This window comes from Bactrocera oleae, chromosome 2 (assembly GCF_042242935.1).
Source record: "Bactrocera oleae isolate idBacOlea1 chromosome 2, idBacOlea1, whole genome shotgun sequence".
In the NCBI taxonomy this organism is placed as follows: Eukaryota; Metazoa; Arthropoda; class Insecta; order Diptera; family Tephritidae; genus Bactrocera; species Bactrocera oleae.
In genome coordinates, this window is record NC_091536.1 from 84,233,248 (window position 1) to 84,256,225 (window position 22,978).

The 22,978-nt window shown below is 32.9% G+C and overlaps 1 protein-coding gene across 3 annotated transcripts; it reads left to right on the forward strand.

Moving 5' to 3' along the window:
- tsl (membrane-attack complex domain containing protein torso-like) lies at positions 1–18,915 on the forward strand. Of its 3 annotated transcripts, none has more exons than XM_036361395.2 (4): positions 1–115; positions 15,561–15,846; positions 17,428–17,859; positions 17,915–18,915. In XM_036361395.2, exons 2-4 carry the CDS (start codon positions 15,625–15,627, stop codon positions 18,320–18,322), a joined length of 1,062 nt encoding a protein of 353 aa, XP_036217288.1. In that variant the 5' UTR covers positions 1–115; positions 15,561–15,624; the 3' UTR covers positions 18,323–18,915. The 3 variants fall into 3 exon arrangements, with proteins under 3 accessions (XP_036217288.1, XP_036217289.1, XP_036217290.1); XM_036361396.2 differs by lacking the exon at positions 1–115 and adding an exon at positions 188–335; XM_036361397.2 differs by lacking the exon at positions 1–115 and adding an exon at positions 15,311–15,455.
- Positions 18,916–22,978: the final 4,063 nt, after the last annotated feature.

Consider the following 22,978-nt stretch of genomic DNA (forward strand, 5'->3'; position numbering starts at 1 on the left):
GTGTTGCTTTGGTGCGCTCAGTAATGCAGTGAAGCTCGTGTCGATCGGTTGTTATTTGGCTTAGTCGCGCGTCTGCTAATAGCAAATACAGATTCATAACAAAGTGCAGAGTAAAGTGAGTGGCTCAGTAGTGAAGAGGTGTGAATGTGATTATAAGGAGTGATTGTTTTTTCTCCCTTTTTGAATAACTTATAGCAAATTACCGGTGGAAATGTGTGTTCTAATAGTAATTAACAACTTGTGAAGTGTGAAATACTCGTTAGTACTCACTGAACGCAATCATTCTGAAATTTTGGAATAGTTATCAGCAACAGTGTCGAAACTTAATAATTTAGGTGCTAATAAATTGTTGTTTACTTTTATTTTTGCACATAGTAAAAATGTACATACATATATATATGAAAATGTTTGTGAAAACGTGACTAAAACAGAAGTCTAACTTGAAAGATGGGTTACTAGTTGGCAGTGGCGGTTTTCGGTTATGCCGGTGGCTTTATCGTGTCATACTAGCAAGCGTTCAGTGAAGCGTTATTACAACTATCTGCGAGCTGGTGTGACAACTTGTAAACCCCAAACAATTTGGTTTCGGTGAAGTTATCGGCGTTAGATGCCGAATCAACTATTGGCGCCGCCAGCGAGAATTATGACCTTTTCTAGTACATAATTGTTCTAAATATAAAATTTTCGAGCACGTATGCCGAGTTAGCTATGCCTATGAGCAATTATGTATATTATGTTTAATATATACTACCATGTACTCCTGTAAACACATACATATGTGTCTGCAAACGGAAGTGGGGTACATGAGAAATGCTACAGTTGATACACATCACTTTTTTAAATGTGCGGCCGAGCGTATAATTACAATGACCATAAACACGAAATTAAAATATTGAAATTCGAACACCAGCAGCAATGTTCATAACAACAACTTAGATCTGCAACGGTCAGCGTTGTAGCATTTTTAAACCCTGAACAGGGTATACAAAGTTAACTACGAAGTTTTTCACCCAGAACGAAACGGCGGATACCCTGTAAAGTCTATGTACATACATACTTATGTGAGTGATCAGTTACTCTCTGTCTGTATATACGTGAACTAGGCCTTCAGTTTCTGAGATATCCATCTGAAAGTTTGCACACGTGATTTTCCCCCCAAGAAGCTGTTCATATGTCGGAACCGTAGATATGGGACCACTATAGAATATAGCTGTCGTACAAAATGAACGGTCAAAATCAAGCCCTTGTATGGAAAAGTTTTTTATTTGATAAGATATCTTCACGAAATTTAGCATAGATTATTTTCCAAAACAATGCTACAGTCTTCGCACATATTATTCAGATCGGACCACTATAGCATATAGCTGCCATACAAACTGACCGATCAACATGGAGAAAAAGATCTGTTTATACTTTTTTATGCTATAAGAAATGCACCTGTGAAGGGTACCATAACTTCAGTGCAGCCGAAGTCAACGTTTTTTCTTATTTAAGGAAACACTTGTGAATGTCAATGAGTATGCTTGGATGTAAATGTACATATGTATGCACAAACTAAAAATATGGTAACATATTTAATATATATTTTTTTATTTTGTTGAAAGCACTTGAGGATCGGCGCCCATATATATGAGCTGACATGACCTTTTGACTTTTATGTTATTGTGCATGTTTTGCTGCTAAAAAAAATTGTTCCCTTTGTTCTTGCCATTGCTATTGGTTAGCACAGATGTATCAAAGTATAAACTACGCGCCTTTTGGTTTAATTGTGCTTGCTTCACTGCCTTCATCCACAACATTCACACAATCGCTCATACAAAATAAATACATACAAGTATGCACATATGTATATGAACAGCATGCAGTGGCTATGTACAAGTATGTTGATTGGTAGTGTTGCCGATATTGATGTTGTTGTTCGAAAAAAAAAAATCGTGATAAGGCAAACCAGTTGGTGTATTGAGATCTCTATGGCACGGTGTAAATGTACCCTATAGGAATTTCATTCACCAATAGTTAGTTATTCTCAAATACATACAATAGATTTTCTCAGCGGCTAATTTTGTATAGCCCTAATAATTGTTTGTATATTTGCAGTTTTCCATCTTCTCTTTGATCGTACAAAAAGTGCAAAAAATATATTTAAAGTGGTTCATTAAAAATATGAAAATAGCGTGGTAAAACTACACTTCAAAATATAAGCCGATAATCGCATTTCATAGATAATAAATAATTGTTTTGTTAGTGTTTTGAAAATTGTATTAATAAAGTAAATGTGTTTAAAACGCTTTCTAAACATTTAAGTGAGTTTACTATTACCAATTGGAATCCGTGTAAATGGACAATCATCTTTTTTGGAATTGGAGAATTACCGAGAAGATGCATTCATGTGCATAACTTATCGCGCTTCAAGTTACGTAATTATGTCTACAACATTTTCGTCATGTCATTGAAAGACCGGTGTTTACCCCTCCTGTCTATTATCAGACTTGTTTGACACCAATCATTAATGGTTAATGCAATTATGATGAATCATTCTTAAGAAATCTAAAAATAAATGATCTTAGTATTACTAGACCACAATTATGGTCATATTAAATTATACATACATATGTACAATCATACATACATACATACATCCATACATACAAATAGACAAAGGTAGGCATAATCTAAGAGCTTTTTTTCAATTGTGCAACATATGAATGACATATGTATATGGTATATATATAATAAAACTAGAAAAAACGTTAACTACGGCCGCACCGAAGCTATAATACCCTTCACAGGCGCATTTCTTATAGCAACTACATATATTTATATAAGAATTATATTTTGAGCAATAGCTTATATGACAGGTATTTGCTATTGTGGTCCGATCTAAATAATTTGTTTGGAGATGGTAGCATTGTATGGTATATAGCCTTAGGACAATAATATACGCTAAAATTCGAGAAGATATATGTCTCGTAAACATTTTTTTTTTCATACAAGAACTCTAATTTTTCATAGAAGGAAGACTAGCTCGCAAAATTACAGATAGACGAACGTAGAGACAGACAAATGTACATGGCCAAATCGATTAAGCTCGTCACGCTGATATTTTATAAACGTACATATATATGTATGTACATGTACACTTTATAAAGTCTCCGACGTTTCCTTCTGGGTGTTACAAATTTTGTGGCAAAATTTGTAGGGTATGTGTTGTTTATTGTGAGTGACTAGCCGAATGCCATTCTTTATTCTCATATGTCATATGAACTTAAATAATTGTGTATATATAGAAATATATATGTATATATAAAACAATACGTAATGTGGCATATGATTTCCAACAGTGCATCAGTTGACGCGTTTAATAGTACATTCTTAGAAATGTAGTAACTGAAATAGCGAACTTTGCTCATTGATAATGTTTTTAACATGAGCTCTGTAATACAAAAGAATATAAATAAATGTACATACATTTTTTTTTAAAATTTAGTAGTGCTTTATGAAAATAGCATTTAAAACATTTTAGATAATACATGTTATGACAGCATTCTCAATTGTTTTTTGTTTTTCATGATTTCATGACTTGGTGCGTTATCCAGAACCAAGATTTCTTGTATGATTTTTGTCTAAGAAATTTGTTATTAGTGTAACCGAATGGCAAAAGTCAAATTATTATTGTTGTTTTTAGTATAATATAACTACAATTTCTGTTGTTTACTTTGTAAGTACATAAATCATTCATTTGTATAAAAATAGAATTAAAGAAATAAGGAAGTTCTAAGTTCGGGTGTAACCGAACATTATATGAATTTCAATATATATCTTACACATTGACCGATATTTTCGGTAAAAAGTCAACTATGAGCATTGTGGTCCACATATTCAGTACCAAGGGACTTGTACAGTTTTGGTTCGATTTAGACAATTTTTGGTCACAAGGTGGCATACTTTCAACGCATTATTCACGCAAAATCATTGTTGCTTGATTTGCATAGTGGAAAGTGAAAGAATCAGATGGAATTTAAAATGGTGTTATATGAGAAATAGGCGTGGTTGTATCCGATTTCGCCCATTTTTGCACTATAACATAGAATATGAGAAGAATGTAATGTACCGAATTTGGTTCCACCGATTTCACTTATTTTCACACTGTCACTAAAAACATTTGTTCTCAGTGAATTTTGTTAGTATAACTTTAGCGGTTTAGGAGATATGCGCATTAAACCTATTAGATGGAGGCAGCACGCGCGATTAAAAAAAAAATTTAACTGCATATGCCCCTGTGTACCAAATAACAGTATTGTATGTTGTTGTGGAGCTTAGTTATGGCAATTTATTTGTTTTTGATTAATGGTGTTTTGTGGGCGTGGCAGTGGTGCGATTGCGCCCATCTGCAATACCAACCGTCTTACGGTACCAAGAAACATGTGTACCAAGTTTCATAAAGATATTTCAATTTTTACTCTAATTACAGCTTGCACAGACGGACAGACAGTCACCCGGATTTCAATTCGTCTCTTCATCCTGATCATATATATATTTTTAACCCTATATCTAACTCGATTGGTTTTAGGTGATACAAACAACCGTTAGGTGAACAAAACTATTATACTCTGTAGCAACAGGTTGCGAGAGTATAAAAAAACAATACATAACGACACTGAAAATTTAGTTTTGCACTTTTGGATTTAGTTGACCAGAACCACTAGAATAACTCGTTACCACACAGTGACACATTCCAACACTGCTGGATATTTATATGCTTGTATGGTGGCAATTGGATTACAGTCTCGTTCTCTCCACTAGTGGCCGAAAATTATAGAAGTAATCTAATTTTTGTGAATTTTTGAAAATGTCGTTTTAGGGCATTGAGAATGTAGCAAATGTATGGAGATTCTAAAACCTTACAGCAATAATCGACAATCCCTTATTTGAATGGTGAACATTACTAAAAATACGTCTTTCTAATATCCACTAAAATTTTTCTTCTGCTATATCTCAGTCAGACATTAGTTGAAAAATAATTAACAAGAAAATGATGAACAACCATTTCCCATAAGCAAAAATACCAAGCTTTTTTATTTTGAGAACACACGCTTGTACGAAGTTGTCAACACAGCTGGTATGTTAAAGCTTCCCATGAACCACGTGCCATTGCTGCAATTAACGTACTTTCTGCATTAAATATTATGAAAAAATATGTAAAAGCATGTGTATTAACATAATTGGCCTGTCTTTACTACACGTTAGGCCGATGTCCAGATGCCATTAACCGGTTGATAGATTTTACAGGGCTCTTTATCAGCAATACATCTAGAGATTGATAATAAGTTAGTGGTCGGCATAATGAATTTTGAAAAATTTCATGCTTTATATTTTTACACAAAAATACCTAAGGAGATATAAAATGATCTTAAAGAGGTTACCTCATATGAAATAATCGATATGGTTTTTTCATGTTTCGATTTGCTATAGCATACTAAAATTTAAATGCATAGCTGAAATAGTTTTTGAGTTACAACCTTCTCAAATGTAACCGCTTGGTTAAATCAACTTAATCAGTTTAGCTTTTAACGATTTTTTCTCGAAACAGCATTTTGCAGTTCTTACTGCATGGTCTGTATACTAGAATAGTTTAGCATACCTCCATCCTAACCATAAAACGACCAAAATGTTTAGTAAAATTCAACTTATTAATTTGTCACTTTTTGATATTTTTACAACCGTAGGCCACTGTACGAATAATATTTTCAAGTTGGAAAATTTTTTGTTTTTAAGTTTCATATACTGATACGTTCGGAATCACTGCAGCAGTGGAGAAATTTAAATCGAAAAATATTAAATTTGTTTCTTCAAAAATTTTACTGTGTATTTTTAAAATATTTATAAATATACCCATAAAATTTTAAAGTAATTAACATAGAGCTTTTTATTTATTAATTTTTTTTTTATATTTCCAAAACACACTTATTTTTTAGCCTCTCCTATTATGTTAGGTGTGCCCCTTAATAAGCTGATTGTGATATAATTTTTTCGAACATTTGCTGAGAATGCCAATATTCACATTGGAATGGAAATTTTTGCAAAAATCCAATAGTCTAACATAGCATTCAGATCACCAAAATGCACTTTTGGTTTCAATTGGTCTCGCATACGAATGAATGTTCTTTCGACTGGCTCATTATATCAACTTCGCATGCGCATATTCCGGTTAGTCTTCTTGGATGTTAGAAATACAGTCCGTTTACAATTCAATGCTTGCGCAACATTGCTTTACATCTACATATATATACAATATACGTGTGTTATTGATGCATGTAGATATGTATGTATGTTTGTATATACAAGTCGCATTGTTGCTGCTTCGACGGCAAATATTGGGCGATCTTTTCAATCGTGGCGTAAAATTTTTATTTGGATTCACATTTGCACAAGGTTACTCATTCGTGCGCGTCTTCTCCTCGCCGAATGCTTGTGTATGTGGTAGCGTCTTGTTTGTTGTTTGCGAGCTGTTATTATGCATGAGAGCTCGTAGGGCTCAAGTCCAAACGCGATGACGACGCTGGTGCATGCGCAAAGAAGATTGTCGCAATGACGGCAAATTGCTAATCAACGCCCAGTGCGAAACGTCGCTTGTATTGTATTAGTCAAAGCGTCAGTCACATATGTAGCTACTGGTTTATGTTAATGCTTGAGTCTCTGAAAAACGACGTCAACGATGTTGTCCACGTGAGTTGCGTTTGGTATGGTCACAGTGTTTGCTCAAGGCTTTGAATTGCAAGCCAAAAGCTCAAATGCAAATGCGCATACTCATTGTGCCCCAACAACAATGCTAACTTTTTGTTTTTGGAAATGATGACAATAACGCTGTCCATCCATTCAGAAGCATTAGTGCGGTTATAACAAGCAATCGTTTTCCGTAATCACAAATGTTGTCTAGTACATTATATAAATGAATTTATATATATTTGCTCGTAAAAAGCATCTACTTGGCAAGTGAGCAGAAAAATAGTTGTTGATTATTCTGTATTAGTTCATGGTCAATGTGGGCACGGCACGGTGATAAAAGTTATAATAAATGTACTTATTTTCAATAATATTAGTCTTAGAAAAAAAGATAAGTTAAGAAAAACCAGAAAAAATGTTAAATTCAGCTGCACCTAAGCTATAATAGGCCTCACAAATACAAAATATTCCTTACAAGAACTTTAATCGGTCAGTTTGTATGCCCGCTATATGCTATAGTAACTCAATCTGAACAATTTTATCGAACATTGTACCGTTGCCTTGAGCATTAATCCATGCCAAATTTTGTGAAGAGATCTCATCAAATAAAAAAGCTTATTCCAAACGTTCAGTTTTTATGGCAGCTATGTATTATAGTTGACCGATATCGGTCGTTCCTACAAATAAGCAACAAATATTGGAGAGAAAAGCACGTCTGCAATGTTTCAGAGCGATATCTCAAAAACTGATCACGCTGATCAATATCTAAATATATAATCTACAGGATCTCTGACGTTTCTTTTGGGTGTTTTTACAACATCGTCACAAATTCAATCAATAATGATGGAATCTTATCTCTCTATTATATATAAAAGTTTTCTGCTGCTGTCGAGAATCAACTAACATAAGAGCGAGCTAGCTCGCGCTCGGCGGGGGGCGGACGTAGGCGAGCGAGCGAAGCGAGCGTTCCGGAGCGCAGCGGAGGGCGCCTAGTATATAAATATATATATATTAATATTGGATTTGAATTGAACATCAGCACTTTATTAATTCGTTTAAAAAAATTTTATATATATGTAGATAGATTGGTTAGCAGAAGTAAACATAAAATAAATTTCCACAAACTGTTGATGGTGCCTCAAAGTAAGAAAAATCGAAATCTTAAGACGTTATACTCACTTGTGAATTTCAAAAAATTAATTTTTTCTACTTAGAAATCGAATGTATTATATTTTCCGACAATTTGAAGTTGTTCCCCCAAATAGATCCGGAGATATGAGCGTATTTGTAAGAATTTTTTAACTTAGTGTAATCGGCTGCCAAATCTTTAAAAGCGTTTTTTTCAAAACGCTGTTTTTAGATTCAGTAAAGAAAATTTCTCCGAAACCACTTGAACGATCAACTTAAAATTTACACATGACTTTCTTCGTAATTAGTTTTTTAACCCAATCTTTTCCCAATTATTTCACAAAAAACACTTTTTTTTGCAAAACCGCCATTTTGTCAAAATTCAAAACTTTACAGCCCCTCTATCATTACCTGTATTAATTTATTACAATATACATTTTTTTGGTTTTTTTTTTTGATTTTAGATAATTTTAAACAGAAAACTCTTTCTCACCGCCAGACACCTTTTTTTTGGATGTCCTCCTGGAGATCGACTACGTAATCAAGAAAATCCAAAATTTTTTAAAATGAATCAACGATTATTAAAGTACATTAAATTCTGTAAATATTTGATTTAATTGTAGATAAAACACATCTTTGAAAAAATTTAATAAAATCACCTTAACTCACAACAGAACTCACCAAAAGTCTGAAATCTCTTAATGTACGTCCGAGCTTACTTACAACTGCTTATTTGTGCTAGCGACTCCTCCATGAGTTTTTTAACGTTAAGATATGTAACTTAGAAAGAAATATGCATCGCTACAAGGATCTTTTGATTAATTAATTTCGAATGTTAAGGAAAGTATTTTAATTGTTCCCATTAATCTTTTATATATATTTATTGAGTGTTGACTAAAAATCAATATTCAAATAAAAGTGAATCAAAACCTTAACAGTTTTTGGGTCATGAAGTACGCATAAAAATACAAAATCTTCATTATTTTGTTAATTGTTCAATGATCGGCAAAAACTGAGCAATCAATTCAAGTAAGCAGCAGTCATATTAAATTGATGCTCTTCAATATCCTATATGCAATTACTTGCAACAATTTAATTTAAAACTATTAAAAATGCGACAACTGTTTTTTGTAGATATAAATCCCGTTTATAAGCAAATAATATGAAAAATATCAATTGTTGTATGTATTTTGGCTTTTATGTGGAATAAGCACGCGACCTCAATTCGAAAACGACTTGCAAAATAAGCTTTTAAATATCATCACATGTACTAATATTTGCTACAAATAATTCTTGTAATAATGCGAATTCCCCACCGACATAGCGATCTGGCAACGTGTTATTGTAAATTTTCAGTTGTACTTTCATAGGTGTTCATTGCTTTAAAATAAAAAATAATAACGTAAACAGCGGCATAACTGTAACTAGTAATTATGATGTCAGATTGTGTGTGGCTCCACGATCTAAGCTGCCGCGCAAGCTTTCCGTCCTCCTTGGGTGATTGTACGAATTACATGCTACTGCTAATATTACTTACTGCGTATTTGTTATCGCAGTTGTGTTCAAGCCACTACAAACATATTTCTAATTGTTTGCATTTCAGTGAAGAAATCCATTTTCAACCTAAAAATGTTTGTGTGTATATGAATTCCTGTTTTGTTACGTGTACAATGTGATAACGATTATACATGCGTACATTCACACATACATACATATGTACATACAAAGTATATGTGTATTGAAATCTTGGGTGATGAAATTTAATACACGCTTTATTCTGAAATTCCTCAGAATTATGCATTCTTCGCCATGCATTCCCCATCGCACGTTTATAGTAAATCATTATAACAAAGCTCTCCTCTGTGGTTGTTGTGCATTGCATTCTAAGGAATGTCTTTAGTAATTTTCGTTACATGATCAACTGAATTATTGTAGTTGATTTAATTACTGTAAATATTTACAAAAACTCTAATTCACTCTACTGAATGTTTGCCTTGCGGCAAATGGTAGTAATGAATATTTAATAAAAATTTTTTCCGGAATGAATATGGCTAAATGTTGAGTTTAATATTTTATATTTAGAAATTCTTATTCACAGCATATTTTGCAAGTGCAATATCTAAATTAAATTTTTCTTTTTTTCGGTATATTATTGATTTACCACATTATTTATGAAATACGATTTCAGTCATGAAATGAAACGTGTCCAAGAATTTGCTTACAATTTATGGCTCCATCTCTCAAGTGAGTTGCTCAAGAATCGTTTCAGGGAAGAGAGGCGGTTTATTACACCATTTCCGAACTTGGTATACAAAATATAGTGTTTATTCAATGCAAGCGATATTGTTTCAGCCAAAGATCGTTAAAGTCAATTTTCGATCACCGTAAAATCACTAATCATTGTGGCCGCCTTTAAGTGAAATGTCGTTTCGTTTTCATATAAATCTGATATAATTGATTAATTGATTAACATGATAGCTATCAGATGATGGTTTTTGTATCCTAAGGTGCGACATTTTTTCGTTACGGGACCTATGTAGTTTCACCGCCTAAATGAAGTTAGTTTAAATGTTTTAAAATTATGAGAGTGTATTTATACAAAACTAATGAATATACACAAAATATTAATATTGTTTAATTAATAGCGAATTATCGCTTTTCTTAAATTTCTAAATTAAAACCGTGCTACTACCTTCAACGTTCTTTAAAAAAAATATTATTATATGATGGTTTAAGCAAAATTAAAATTTGACGCAATGGTAAAAAATTTTGAATTTTGCTTAAAAATACATTTTGTAATACAATTGAAAAACTGGAGCGTAGTTGTACAGAGAAACATATACTAAGTATGCAGAAAAAAATCAAAGCGAACGAATGATTTGCCTTGAGATACAACTGCAGCCAATTTGAAAATGTAGTTTTGAGAAAAACGCGATAAAGATAAGCTGATGGAGCTGATTGAACTGAGCGGCTACACTTTCGAAAGCAGTGACCAGGTTTGCAAATAATGCCTTCAAAAATAATTGAATTAACATTTGAATTAAATTTTTTTATTAATTTTGCTATCCCAAAATATATGATTAACCCCGCATACCGGATTAAAAAAAATTTTAATTAAACATACCGGATTGAACAATTAAAAAGAAAAATTGTAATATTAAACTTATAATAAGGATTAAAAAAAGCATTTGCTTTAAAATTAACATTTTTTCGTGTTCATTCAAATCAAAAAGTAATATTTCAGGTTTTAATCCCCACATCGAGATTAAAAATCTATTTCCCCACATCGAGATTGAAATATTAAAATTTAATTTATAATCCCAATTTTTTGAATTAAAAAATTCGCAACCCTTGCAGTGACTCAAAAAATATTTTTATTTTATTTTTATAATAGTTTGTAGATTTTTCAAAATATAGACTATTGAGATATGCAAAAAATTTTTTTTTTCGAAACTACAATTACATTGTGCTCCTTAGTATAGGACTTTATCGAGTAGTCCTAGTATAGGACCTTCGACAAAAATAATTATTTCCCGATTCATTCTATAAACGTTATTTTTGGACCATTTCTAAATTAAATATGCAATATTTTCCATTAATTCCTTGTATAAAGGTGCGATACTATTTTTTTTTGTAAGTTTTTGGCTAGAAGATGAATGTAACAATAACATTTGTGTGCATATTTACAAACGATATTTAGACCAATTCACATTCTCTGCTTTTAGAACTGATATACAATTGAACTTCACAAACTATTTTAGCCAAAAATATCATTCAGTTGACATATGCACACTTACGTACATATACATTATATACATATATTCATATGTTTAAATTGAATCAAGATGCGCGCTGTTGCATGTGTCAATGCAATATCAGTATGCCACCGTTCGAATAAGTTGAGTTTTGAAGAATATTCATTTGAAAGCTACAACAACAACAGCGCCGGCTACAAGTACACACACTTTGCATTACTCTTTGTTTAAGCTCATATTGAATTACCAACAACTGCAGCAACAGCACATTGTTGTAATGCATATTCAAATTTGCACTCGAATGTACACACATACAATCTTACAGCTGTAATTATATGCACTTGCCTGTAAAATGTACTGCAATTGAAATCGAAAACCAGAAAACTTCTGAAAATTTTGCGACTCCTCACATACACCGTTGTCATATTGACATTTTTTCAGCACTTTATTTGCTTGTCGCAAGCTTCGTGTCTGCGTTTCCTGGCTTTGCTTTGTTATGCTGAGGAGTGATGTGCACACACACTTACATATGTTTATTTACAATAATAGATCTGCATGTTTGCATGCAGGTATCATGTATCGTAAGTGATATGAGCAGGAATTTGCCTGGCGTTGCAACCGGTTTGTGCAAGTAAGTGCAGTTTATTTGCGCTCGAATTTGCAGTTTTTCCCGAGCGCTTTGTTTTGCTTTGGTTGTTTAGTTTTAGTTTTGCTTTTACATTATAATTCATTTGGCCGTTTTTTATGATTATGACTTGGCAAGTGTTAAGCGTTGTGGTTGTTGTTTTACGTTAAACTCATTAGGAAGCGTACTCCTTTGTTATCGTCTACCCTGCATTCCGCGACTTTACAACAAAATTTATTGCTAAACTTTCTGTGCTTTTGCGTTCATTATTTGCTAAATGAATCGTGTAAAAACTTAAATACTATATAACTACTAAGCAAACGCCTATATCGTTTTCGCACAAACAAATACAATATTTCCAGAGGAATTAATTACACAATATCCATTTAACATTTAGTCAAAGGACACTCACTTAATTGTACAATCTAATCAAAAAGATGGTTGGCTACAATTTAAGCAAAATTTTAATTTATAGTCATACCTGGGTAAACTATGCTTACCTAGCTAGCAAAGATGGACACCAGTGGAGAGAAAATATGCCATATTTTTCAGCTCCTCTTCGATAAAGAAGAAAAGCCATAATGTTTATCGTCCTGACAATATATGATATAACAATTTTGGTTTCGTCGATTCCATTCCGGTAAATTTGATGCAGTAAAGTGAAAAAGCTCATGGCGAAGCTACTATTGACAGTCAGGAGGGTTCTGCTATGTGTTTTTTTATTATTGGCAGAGAATCATGAATATGAGCTACTCCACTAGGGCCAAAATCTTAATTACGACCTGTACTGTACCACATACATTAATAATGATTCGGCAGAAGCTCCTCGGGCTTGCTTACACATCCATCTTACAGGCCGGATCTGGCACCAAATGATTACTACCTGTACCAGGCCATAGCGTATAATTTTATTCAAGAAAAAAAAACCAGAGTTTCTACGAGAGTGATATAATAAAATTATCTTCAAAATGGCAACAATTTATCGAACAAAACGGTACAGAAGAGCTTAAAAAGCCTCAATATTAGCCAATACCCTTCTAACGTTCAGTAAGCCTACTTAATTGAATAATCTAATTAACCATGTGGTTAGTCTTCGTGTATATACATATGCATTTATCTTTACTTAATAAAATTTGTAAAACCCTCTATTTTCCTAACAATGTTAAAAAAAATAGAGTAACTCTTTCAAAAATCGACAAAAGAAGTGCAACAAAACATATAAACTTTAAATACTTTTCTATTCTTTTTCAATGATATTTAAATTATATTTTCAACTGGAAAGGGAAAATAAGAAAGCCACATATGCAAACGTATTTGTACGACTTGTATATTGGCACTCCTATATTTAGATAATAATATTTTTATATATATTATAAGCATATAATTAGTAACAGTTAACCACGCAACATGTCTTTTTATGCTAAATTATATTGTCAAAGCGGGTTATGCAAATGAGCAAGGAAATCAATTAAACTTAAGTCTATTAAACGGAGTTTCACTGCGGTTACCCATTCTTCCCTCTTTATAACAAAATTATGTTGAAATGATGACCTCTAGTTTTTTTTTAGAATAACTTGGTATTATCGAAGCCCAGCTTCAAGGCCTCATTAATCATAAAATTTTAGAGACTCCTAATTAGACTCAAACAAATTTTTAAACACATGCCATCAGAGCTTTTTTAAGTACTCCTCGCAGTAAAGAGTTTCGATGACCATCAGCACGCTTTTTCAGTTAATTGGCGAGATTCTTTAAAAAGCTTGAATGCAAATGCAAATCTCTTCCGCTTTGTGTCGCGGCGCGAATGTGCATATTTTATTTTCTTTTTCAGCTTATCCGTTGATTTTAAACATATATGATTTTTAATTACAGTTTTATGTATGTATTTCATTTGTGTGTATGTATCTGTTTGGCATTTGACTAATTTTGGTCGCGCGTTGTTTATATATAATATAATATAATATACATATGTATGTAATTTATATTGTTGTTTTTGTTGTTGTTAGCGTGTTGTCACCTGTCTAAGCCATTTGTAGCGTTTATTTTTTTTGCTTTTACTAGATTCAGCGTTTTAATTATGCTTTTTGAAAGTTTACGACGACGATCATTAATGTTGGTGGTGATGGTGAGCGCTGTTGTCGATGGTTCATCCGATGTCAAGTTTACCACTGTATGAATCACGGTCAATTTGGATCTCATATGTATACTCATATTCATTTCATATACATATGTATGTTTATACATATGTGCAAGTTCAAGTTTAAGCTACTATTGTTAGTAAGTGCGAGAAATATTAGCATCATTATCTCTACATTTTATGGTATCTGATTACAAGTGATTATATGCAAGAACAGAAATAACCGCCTCGAAAAACAAGATAATTCGCTGTTGCAAATCACTTCTTTAATTGTTGATGCCTTTGAGTGATTAGAAGCTTCATGTTTTTAAACACACAGTTTAATGCTAGATTTTGGTATTTCTGTCGGTTTGCATTATAATTGAGGTTAACTTGTGAACTTATTTAAAGAAATCGAAAATACATCAATACAATACATCATCGTAAAATACTTGTACAACATAAAGAAATGGAAAGCAAAAAACAGGGAAAATGGAAACGTTAACTTCGGTTGCACCTACGCTATAATACCCTTCACAAATACAAAAGATTACTTACAAGCACTTGATTCCGATCGTTCAGTTTTTGTGGCAGCTATATGCTATAGTGATTCGATTTGACCAATTTCTTCGGAGATCGTATTATTGCAAAATATACGAGTATATAGTGTTTAAAACAGCTCCACTTTACCGCAATGCATTAAACATTTTGCTTACTAATATTATATAATAGTAATGATGGCACAATAAAAAATATGTGGGAGTAGCAATTGAATATTGGCGACAGCTCAAGTAATTAAATTTTTTTTTTAATTTTTACCACTGCAAAATTATTCCATTATTTCCGTTGCCAAAGTATAAAAAATCGAGCTTTCATGAAATAAAATTACTAACACTATTTTGAAAGTTTGGTAAAACAAATTATTTATAACAACAAAATCACATACATATGTATAAGTATATAGTATACTTATATACAAACATTAAAATTTTTCGGATTTGGATCATTTGGCGGCGAACGTAGGTTTATACGAGTTTCTGCGCACAGATGACCTTGAGAATACCCCAACATTTGATCATATATACAAATTTTGTACAGCAAATTTTAATAGGTGTGCTGGTTTGCGTATTTACAATTTTTTGTTTTATCATGATTTTTCTGCATGAATTATTTTGTTTAATTTAAAAATATTTCAATATAATTGTAACGTTCACAGTTACTTCGGTTGTCCAGCACATACATTTGAAACGTTTCTATGTAAACGTTACGCCGCATGAGCGATGAACCTGGGTAATGGTCTGTTCTGGCTGGTGGCACTTTTTTTCGTAGCCTGTAATCTGTCGTTCGGCGGTACTCGTGAGTCACAACTGCGCATCGGTAAGGCCATCAACATATTCGTGCGCTATGGCTATCTGGGGATATCGATGCGTGTTATACCATACAATGACAGCTACGAGGCGGATAAATGGCTATTCAAGGAGCCGACAAAGTCAATTTATAAGGTACATAGACGTAGATGAGTTTAAGGTTTGATAAATCAGTTATATATGTACATATATATATATATATAGAAATATATAAATATAGAAATTGAAAAACAAATTATTATATATAGCAAGTTTTGAAAGTTGAAGTTTTTTTTTTAATTTTTTTAATATTTTTATTTGTTTGACAGAGTAATTACTAAATATTAATTTTTTCTTTACATATAATTCTGTCTTATAAGAAAATCATATATCGTCAAAAGCATTTATATTACGCACAGTTCAATTAGCACTTTCCAAAGAAATGTTTTTGTGGTTTACCATAGAATTATATTGTATTTATGTTAAATGTTTGTATCATCAATATATTTAATTACGTTTTTCCACCTCTGTTGATAAAATATTGGTTAAGCTAGTAATCTATATAAATACATTTGAATACTATAGTATATTTTTCTCTTAAGCCTTCAGGTTTATCACCTTTTTTTCATTTTCATTAAGTATAGGCATTGATAATTAAAACCATTAGTCCATAGTCGGAATCTTATTTTCGGAACAAAATCTTATCATCAATGTTGTAGTTGCCAACAACAGAGGCAGAAAGCTGACTTTATCGAAGAATATGTTAAATAAAAAGTACGACAGTTTCATCCCGCTACTGTTTTAGGGCGCTCTTGACAAGAAAAGATTGCCGTCCTAAACAGATTACCAAAAAAAGGATATGTTAGATCGAGGTTTCCTACTGCATCAGATGTATATATAAATTCTGGTAGTATTTCTTTCTACCTTGGTTAAAAGATGTCCCAGATCTCTGTTTATTTGGAAACAAGTAGGTTCAAAGTTCTAAGTGATATTCAAGCCATACCAATTTCAGCATTGAAAGGCACTAATTTAGATTGGTTTCGCTTTGGTTCAGAATATTTCTTTGATAGGTAAGTGCGATGAATACTTTTTTCAAAGAAAAGGACGGAAAGCAAAGCGTCCATTCCGACATACCCTCTGTTTGTTTCGCTCCGATGCTAAAGTATGAGCAGTCAAGCAAAGTGAGGAAAGTTTTATATAAATCAGCCAATACTCTTTCAAATTAAATGTGTGTGAAATACTTCAAGTTTCCACGAATATGTATCATTAGTAGTCGCGAAAATTAGTGATTCGTTGTTAGGCGATTTCAAATCCGATCATATCCAATTTTAGAACTGCAATACACTTAATTAGTTAAATTGGAATATCTCACTTATATCAATTTCTAATATATCGAAAGAATTACACGGTGGAATACTCGGCTGGGTATTGGACGAAACCAATTTCAAAGCCAGGCTACTCTTTTAGAAATATAAAATTTTGACCGAAATATGTTATACAAGTACACTATTGAAATAAAATGAAAACGGGAATGATATCCATTTTTTTACTTCTTTAGGAACTTGCATACTGTAATTTATGATGTTTTTAATGTTCTCAATTTCAAAATTCGTAAGCAAAAATTTCGACTTGTAAGGTTAAGTTCGAAAAACAGAAATACTGATTTTTACTTATGTCTAAACCTATATGGTCCTATAATATATTTATTACATCTGTAAAATAATCTTTTCTTTGTAGGATTTAAACGCATTGAGTGAAAGTCGCGAAGAGAATGCGCCGGGCATCTTTCATGGTGACTTCCATATGGAATTCTGCGATAATCGACGACAGCTGTACCAGGCTTACTTCCGAGACTTCACGGTTGAACGGTTGGATAAACCGTGGGAGGCTTTTACCGGTGGCTGGTTCGCCGAGAATGCCGCCAAGAAGCTGGGCATAAACACGTCCTATATAATGGGTGAATATTCGTATGTACTGGTGCGTGTAGTGCGTTTCCGAGAAGTGGGTAAATTCAAAGCCGACATACCGCTCAATCAGACACTGGAGAATGACGTGCATGAGCGTATTGGTGGAATAGCGGCCGGTAATGTGACCGGCGCCATCGAATTTATGGAGTCTTATGGCACACACTACATCAACTCTTACACGACGGGCAATTCATTGTACCAGGCAAGTGCGAAATCTAATGAAAATGTATTTTAATTTATTTGCTCTGTTGTTGTAGGTATTTGTCTACACGCGAAAAAACTACCAGCTGATCAGGGATCGCATTAAAACGAAAGGCTTGAACAGTCTTTCGAAGAAGGACCTCTACGATTTCTTTGCGCCATGGCATGCCGTTCACCTGGGGCAAATACGTTCGGCTAGCGCCAATGCGACGGTGGAGCGCTGGGCGCGGCGCAAACTGCAATACGAGTACTATGTGGTGAAGTATGTGACATTGCTCAAGTTGCACGGCAATGGCACGCTACTCAAGGCATTGGATAGCCTCTTAGGCAACGATGCAATTCTTCAATTAGATTTGAAATCATTGAATGTCATATTTAGGCATGAGCCTGAGAAGCAAAACTGGTTCAACGAAGTGCTCGACAATCAGATGAAATTGTGGGAGGTGAACATGCCCATGAACTGATCCAACAGTAGCAAGTAGTAGCTATATACGTAAGAATGAATAGTTGGGAGGTTTACGTGAGCCGTTAATGTTCCTAAGTCGCTAGCGACTATTCGCGTTGTTGCCATTTCTTTGCGCAGCCTTAAGTCGCACATGTACATATGTATGTGTATATATATGTGTGTGTGTATGAATTCAATGTAGCAGTGCCTGGTTCACGTTATAAATATTTAAAGAAAAATATGATATGTTGTTGTTGTTGTCCTCGGAGGCTGCAATAATGCTTTTTCGATGCCTGTGATAGTTTTAGTTGATTTTATTGTTGTAAATTAAGTTAGTTCTAATTTGAGTCATAACACACAGAAGTACATATTTTCATGTGTAGCATATGGATACTTATGTATGTATGTATGTAAATAAAGTTAGGGTTGGATACGATTTGGGAAATGTGTTTTATAATGGTAAAAGAGCAGTCGGACGTAAAATAGTTTAGGGAGAATATAATTTAAGAAATCGAATAACGAAATAAGTTAGCGTAAGAACTATTGTTAAGGCAAATATGTATGTAAATAAATAAAACGATGGTTAAATAGATGAGAAAAAACATGATGAAATATTGTGTGTATTTGTTAAATAATTGAACAGCTATGTGTTTTACGACATACTGTGCCATTCAAATTGCGCAAAAAAGCATCAAAATAAATAATTCAATTAAACATAATTTAAAGAAGAGAAAAGGTTAACTTCGGTTTTTCCGAAGCTATAATACCCTTCACAAACAAAAAAGTTTTCATACAGCAACTTGATTTTGATTAGCCAGTTTGCATGGCAGTTATATTCTTTACATATGTATGTATGTATATGATCCGATCTGAAAAATATGAAAATACTTTATTTATAACCTACCTGTCAAATCTGCTAATAATTTTTAACTCAACATTGGTATTAAAATTCTTCAATTAAAGATAATTAATATGATTAGTAGGAAATATAAAAAATTTGAATTAAGAAAATCTTTTGTTGCTGCGATATTTCTACATCAATCTTTTTAGCAATGAATATGTAAAAATATCTTACATGCTACAATAAGTCTTCGTGTGTCTTCTAAAAAAATTGCATGATTTTTTTTTTTTCGATTTTTCGTTTTCAATGCGCAAACTGAATTTGCACCAGGCGCTCAAAATGCAGCAGTAGGCGGTGTCAAAGAATGTCAATAAATATACAAATAAATAATAAATGAATTTATTAACATTCTCTGTTGGCGCTTCTCTGCTTATGCTCTTTTGAAATACTGCGATTACCGATTGGGCTGCATTTTCGTAGCTTCTTTTTTAGATAATATAGGATAAATCGAAAAACTATGAAATAATGATAATAAGTAAACATATAAAAATACTATATGCAGTGTGCTTAGAATATATAGAAGTAGTTAAAGATTTCATATAAATGGCAATTTTATATAAATTTTATAATATAATGTCATATATAATGCATAATATGAAATAAATTAAAATAATATTAAGTCGCTAATAGACCATGTTGTGAATTCTCCTTTCTAAAGAGAACATCAGACAAATTCTTCAATTTCAGATTTATATCACCGTCGTGAGGAAGCAGCTTGTGGGCAACATGCAAACGCGAGGGGGATGGTAGGATTTTCAGTGATACAAATTGTAAAATTGAAATTTTGCTCATTCTTCAATTTTACTGAAAACAAATTCAATTTCATTCATTTTTATTTTCGCGCATTTGCGGTAGGAATTCTATATGAAAACCAAATGTGGTTTACCAGGCGCACAGGAAAAAGAGCGCAGTTATAAACGATCACACTCCGTTTTGTGGCATACGCGGGTTCCTTATGAATGAATTTGTTGGCGTTGTAATCTGAAATATGTAGAAACTATAGCGCAAGCTTACTCGAATGTTATTGGTCGATGATGGTGCGTCTGTGTGTTTTTTGTCGCTTGCGCCAATGTTTGATTTTTTTTCAAAACGCATATTGAGGGATATACCTACATACATATGTACATACATCTGTGTACATATATGCAAATATATTTGGACATTCGAATGGAGGAAAGGCAATTTCAAGAATATTCACATATAAATTGATAATTTGAAACTAGTAAATGACAATAGCTGTTTGAGTTCACAGATTTGAAAATATTTATTTATAATCTCTGTGGTGCTGCTTGTTTAGCACAGCTCGTTTTTGCAAATTCACATCAAATATTTGCCTGAGTTCACTTCCTAGCACTGATGTAGTTTTATTCCTTTTTTTATTTTTATAAACCTTGTGTAATAAATTTATTTTAATTTAATTTGCAGTTTTTCATCACTGTATAAATGTTCTTCAAAATCTATTTTATCTTTTTGTTATTCTAATTTTCCTAAACACGCATCTTAAAGAACATCAGCTGTTCCTTTATGAGGTGGTGAAACTTTACTTGGTTCTTGCTTAGAGTGGTGTAGTTTGTTGAATTCGATTATCATGAGGGGAAGGTACCTTTTTGACGTGGTGTAATTGAACTTTCGAATTTGCGCATTTTCGATGTTCCCTTTTAGAAGTTTACATTTAGCACAGCTAACATTTGCGCCTTCTCTATTTATTAACATTCTCTGTTTGCGCCTTCTCTTTTTATTAACATTCTCTGCTCAATTAACATTCTCTGCTAAAATGTAAAATTACCTGAGACACTTATTTTCACAACAGATGTCGCCCTAGAAGAATGTTACTGTTTTCCGGTTCTTAATTTTGGCGGATAATGCAGTTTGTGAATATCACAGTTTTGCGACCACAGTTAATAATGAAGTTTGAAAGTCGTTGCCAATAGTGCGGTTACAAACCGTTTTTCTGCAAACAGTTTGAAGAACGGCAAATAAAAAATAAAACCTGAGTGGGGAATATGATAAATACATTTTTATTATCAATTATGTTGTTGTTGTTGGAGCGACAAAATTCTGCCTAGTTGGCAGTTCTTTGCCGGATAAAAATCCGTGTCCGTTCCGATTACGTAGAGACCCTGTAAAATATCTATAGACATGATTAGCGTCACGAGCTAAGTCGATTTAGCATTGTTCGTCTGTCTGTGTATACGTGAATTAGTCCCTCAGTGTTTGAGGCATCGATCTGAAATTTCGAGCATGTACTTTTCTTCCCAAGAAGCTGTTAATTTGTTGGAACCGCTGATATCGGACTACTATAGCATATAACTGCCATTCTAACTGACCCATCACAATCAAAGTGTATGGGAAACTTTTTTCTGAAGAGTATTATAGTGCCATAAGTATGATATGTTCGACCACAATTCACAAAATCCTATTTAATCCATTGCATATTTTAATGGCTTCTGATAATTTGATGCAAAAGGAAGATTTGAAGGGTGGATTCGTTCCCAACGGAGTAAAATCTAGGATCATCAAGTTAAATGCTTAAGAATTTCAGGAATTTAGTCCAGACGGTCAATTGCCCATCTGAAGTTAATAACACTTTCCTATCTTTCTGGCAATTTGTGGATTCCATCACAAAAGAACTCCGCCGGCTTGGCGACCAACAAAGAATCAATTTATGGTACCATCTGTTTATGATATGCACCGTTTTCCAATAAGGGCGTTCTGCATCGACGGAAACAAATGGTAGTCAAGATGAGCAAATTCTAGAAAAAAGTTGTTGGTTATAAATACATAGCCAAGCAAACCGGTCCAAGCTTTGCGCTCTCTTAAAAATGTGAAAATTGACCAGATTAGCTTAGTAAGTAGATAAAACCTTCATGACGATTTCGAAGAAAATACAAAGCTGATGGAATATGATTCAGTTGCTACGATATTAAGGGATTACAAGTATATCCACTTACAAGTTAGAAAAATCTTTTGTGATTTTTTTTTCATAGATCTATTTTATTTAATAAATATATAAATAAAAAATGTACATTTATAGAATTTCATATATTTTAGTAATCGGCGATATATTTCAAAAATTTTTGAAGTCTCTTGATCTCGCAGCCGATCTTCAGCAGGATCTGATAAAATGTGTCTGGCGGTGAGGACGATTTTTCTGCTTAAAATTGTTATTTATTATAACAATAGAGAAATATAGGTAATGATCGAAGGACTAGTCAAGATTTTGATGATTGATAAAATCTCGGCTTCCTAAAAAAAGTAGTATTTTGTGAAAAAACTTAAAGCTCATAGTAGCTTAAAAAAGCAAAACTGATTTTCAAATATCTTATTTCTTCAATCGTTATCGGACAAATATATCTAAGAAGGTTATGATAAATACATTTTTTTAACAATTATGTTGTTGTTGCTGTAGCGGCAGAATTCTGGCTTGTCCCACAGTGTTCGAGACAACGATCTGAAATTTTAAGCATGTACTTTTAGAACCCCCGCTGTGAAAAGTCGTTTTGGAGATATTTTTATTTACCAACAGCGTTTCGAGAAAAACGCATTCAAAGTTTTCCCTAATTTGAAGAGTTCTTACAAATAGATTCCTATCTCTTCAACTATTTGCCAGATCAGCTTCAAATATACGAAGAATGTTTTCAAATATATTTATATACGATACATATCCCAAAAAAACCGTTTTACTAAAATTCCCTAGTGGATATAACCCCTTAAAACAGAAATGACAGTTGCGAAAAGTGAGAGTTGGAAACTGTTTGGAATACGAGAGAAAGT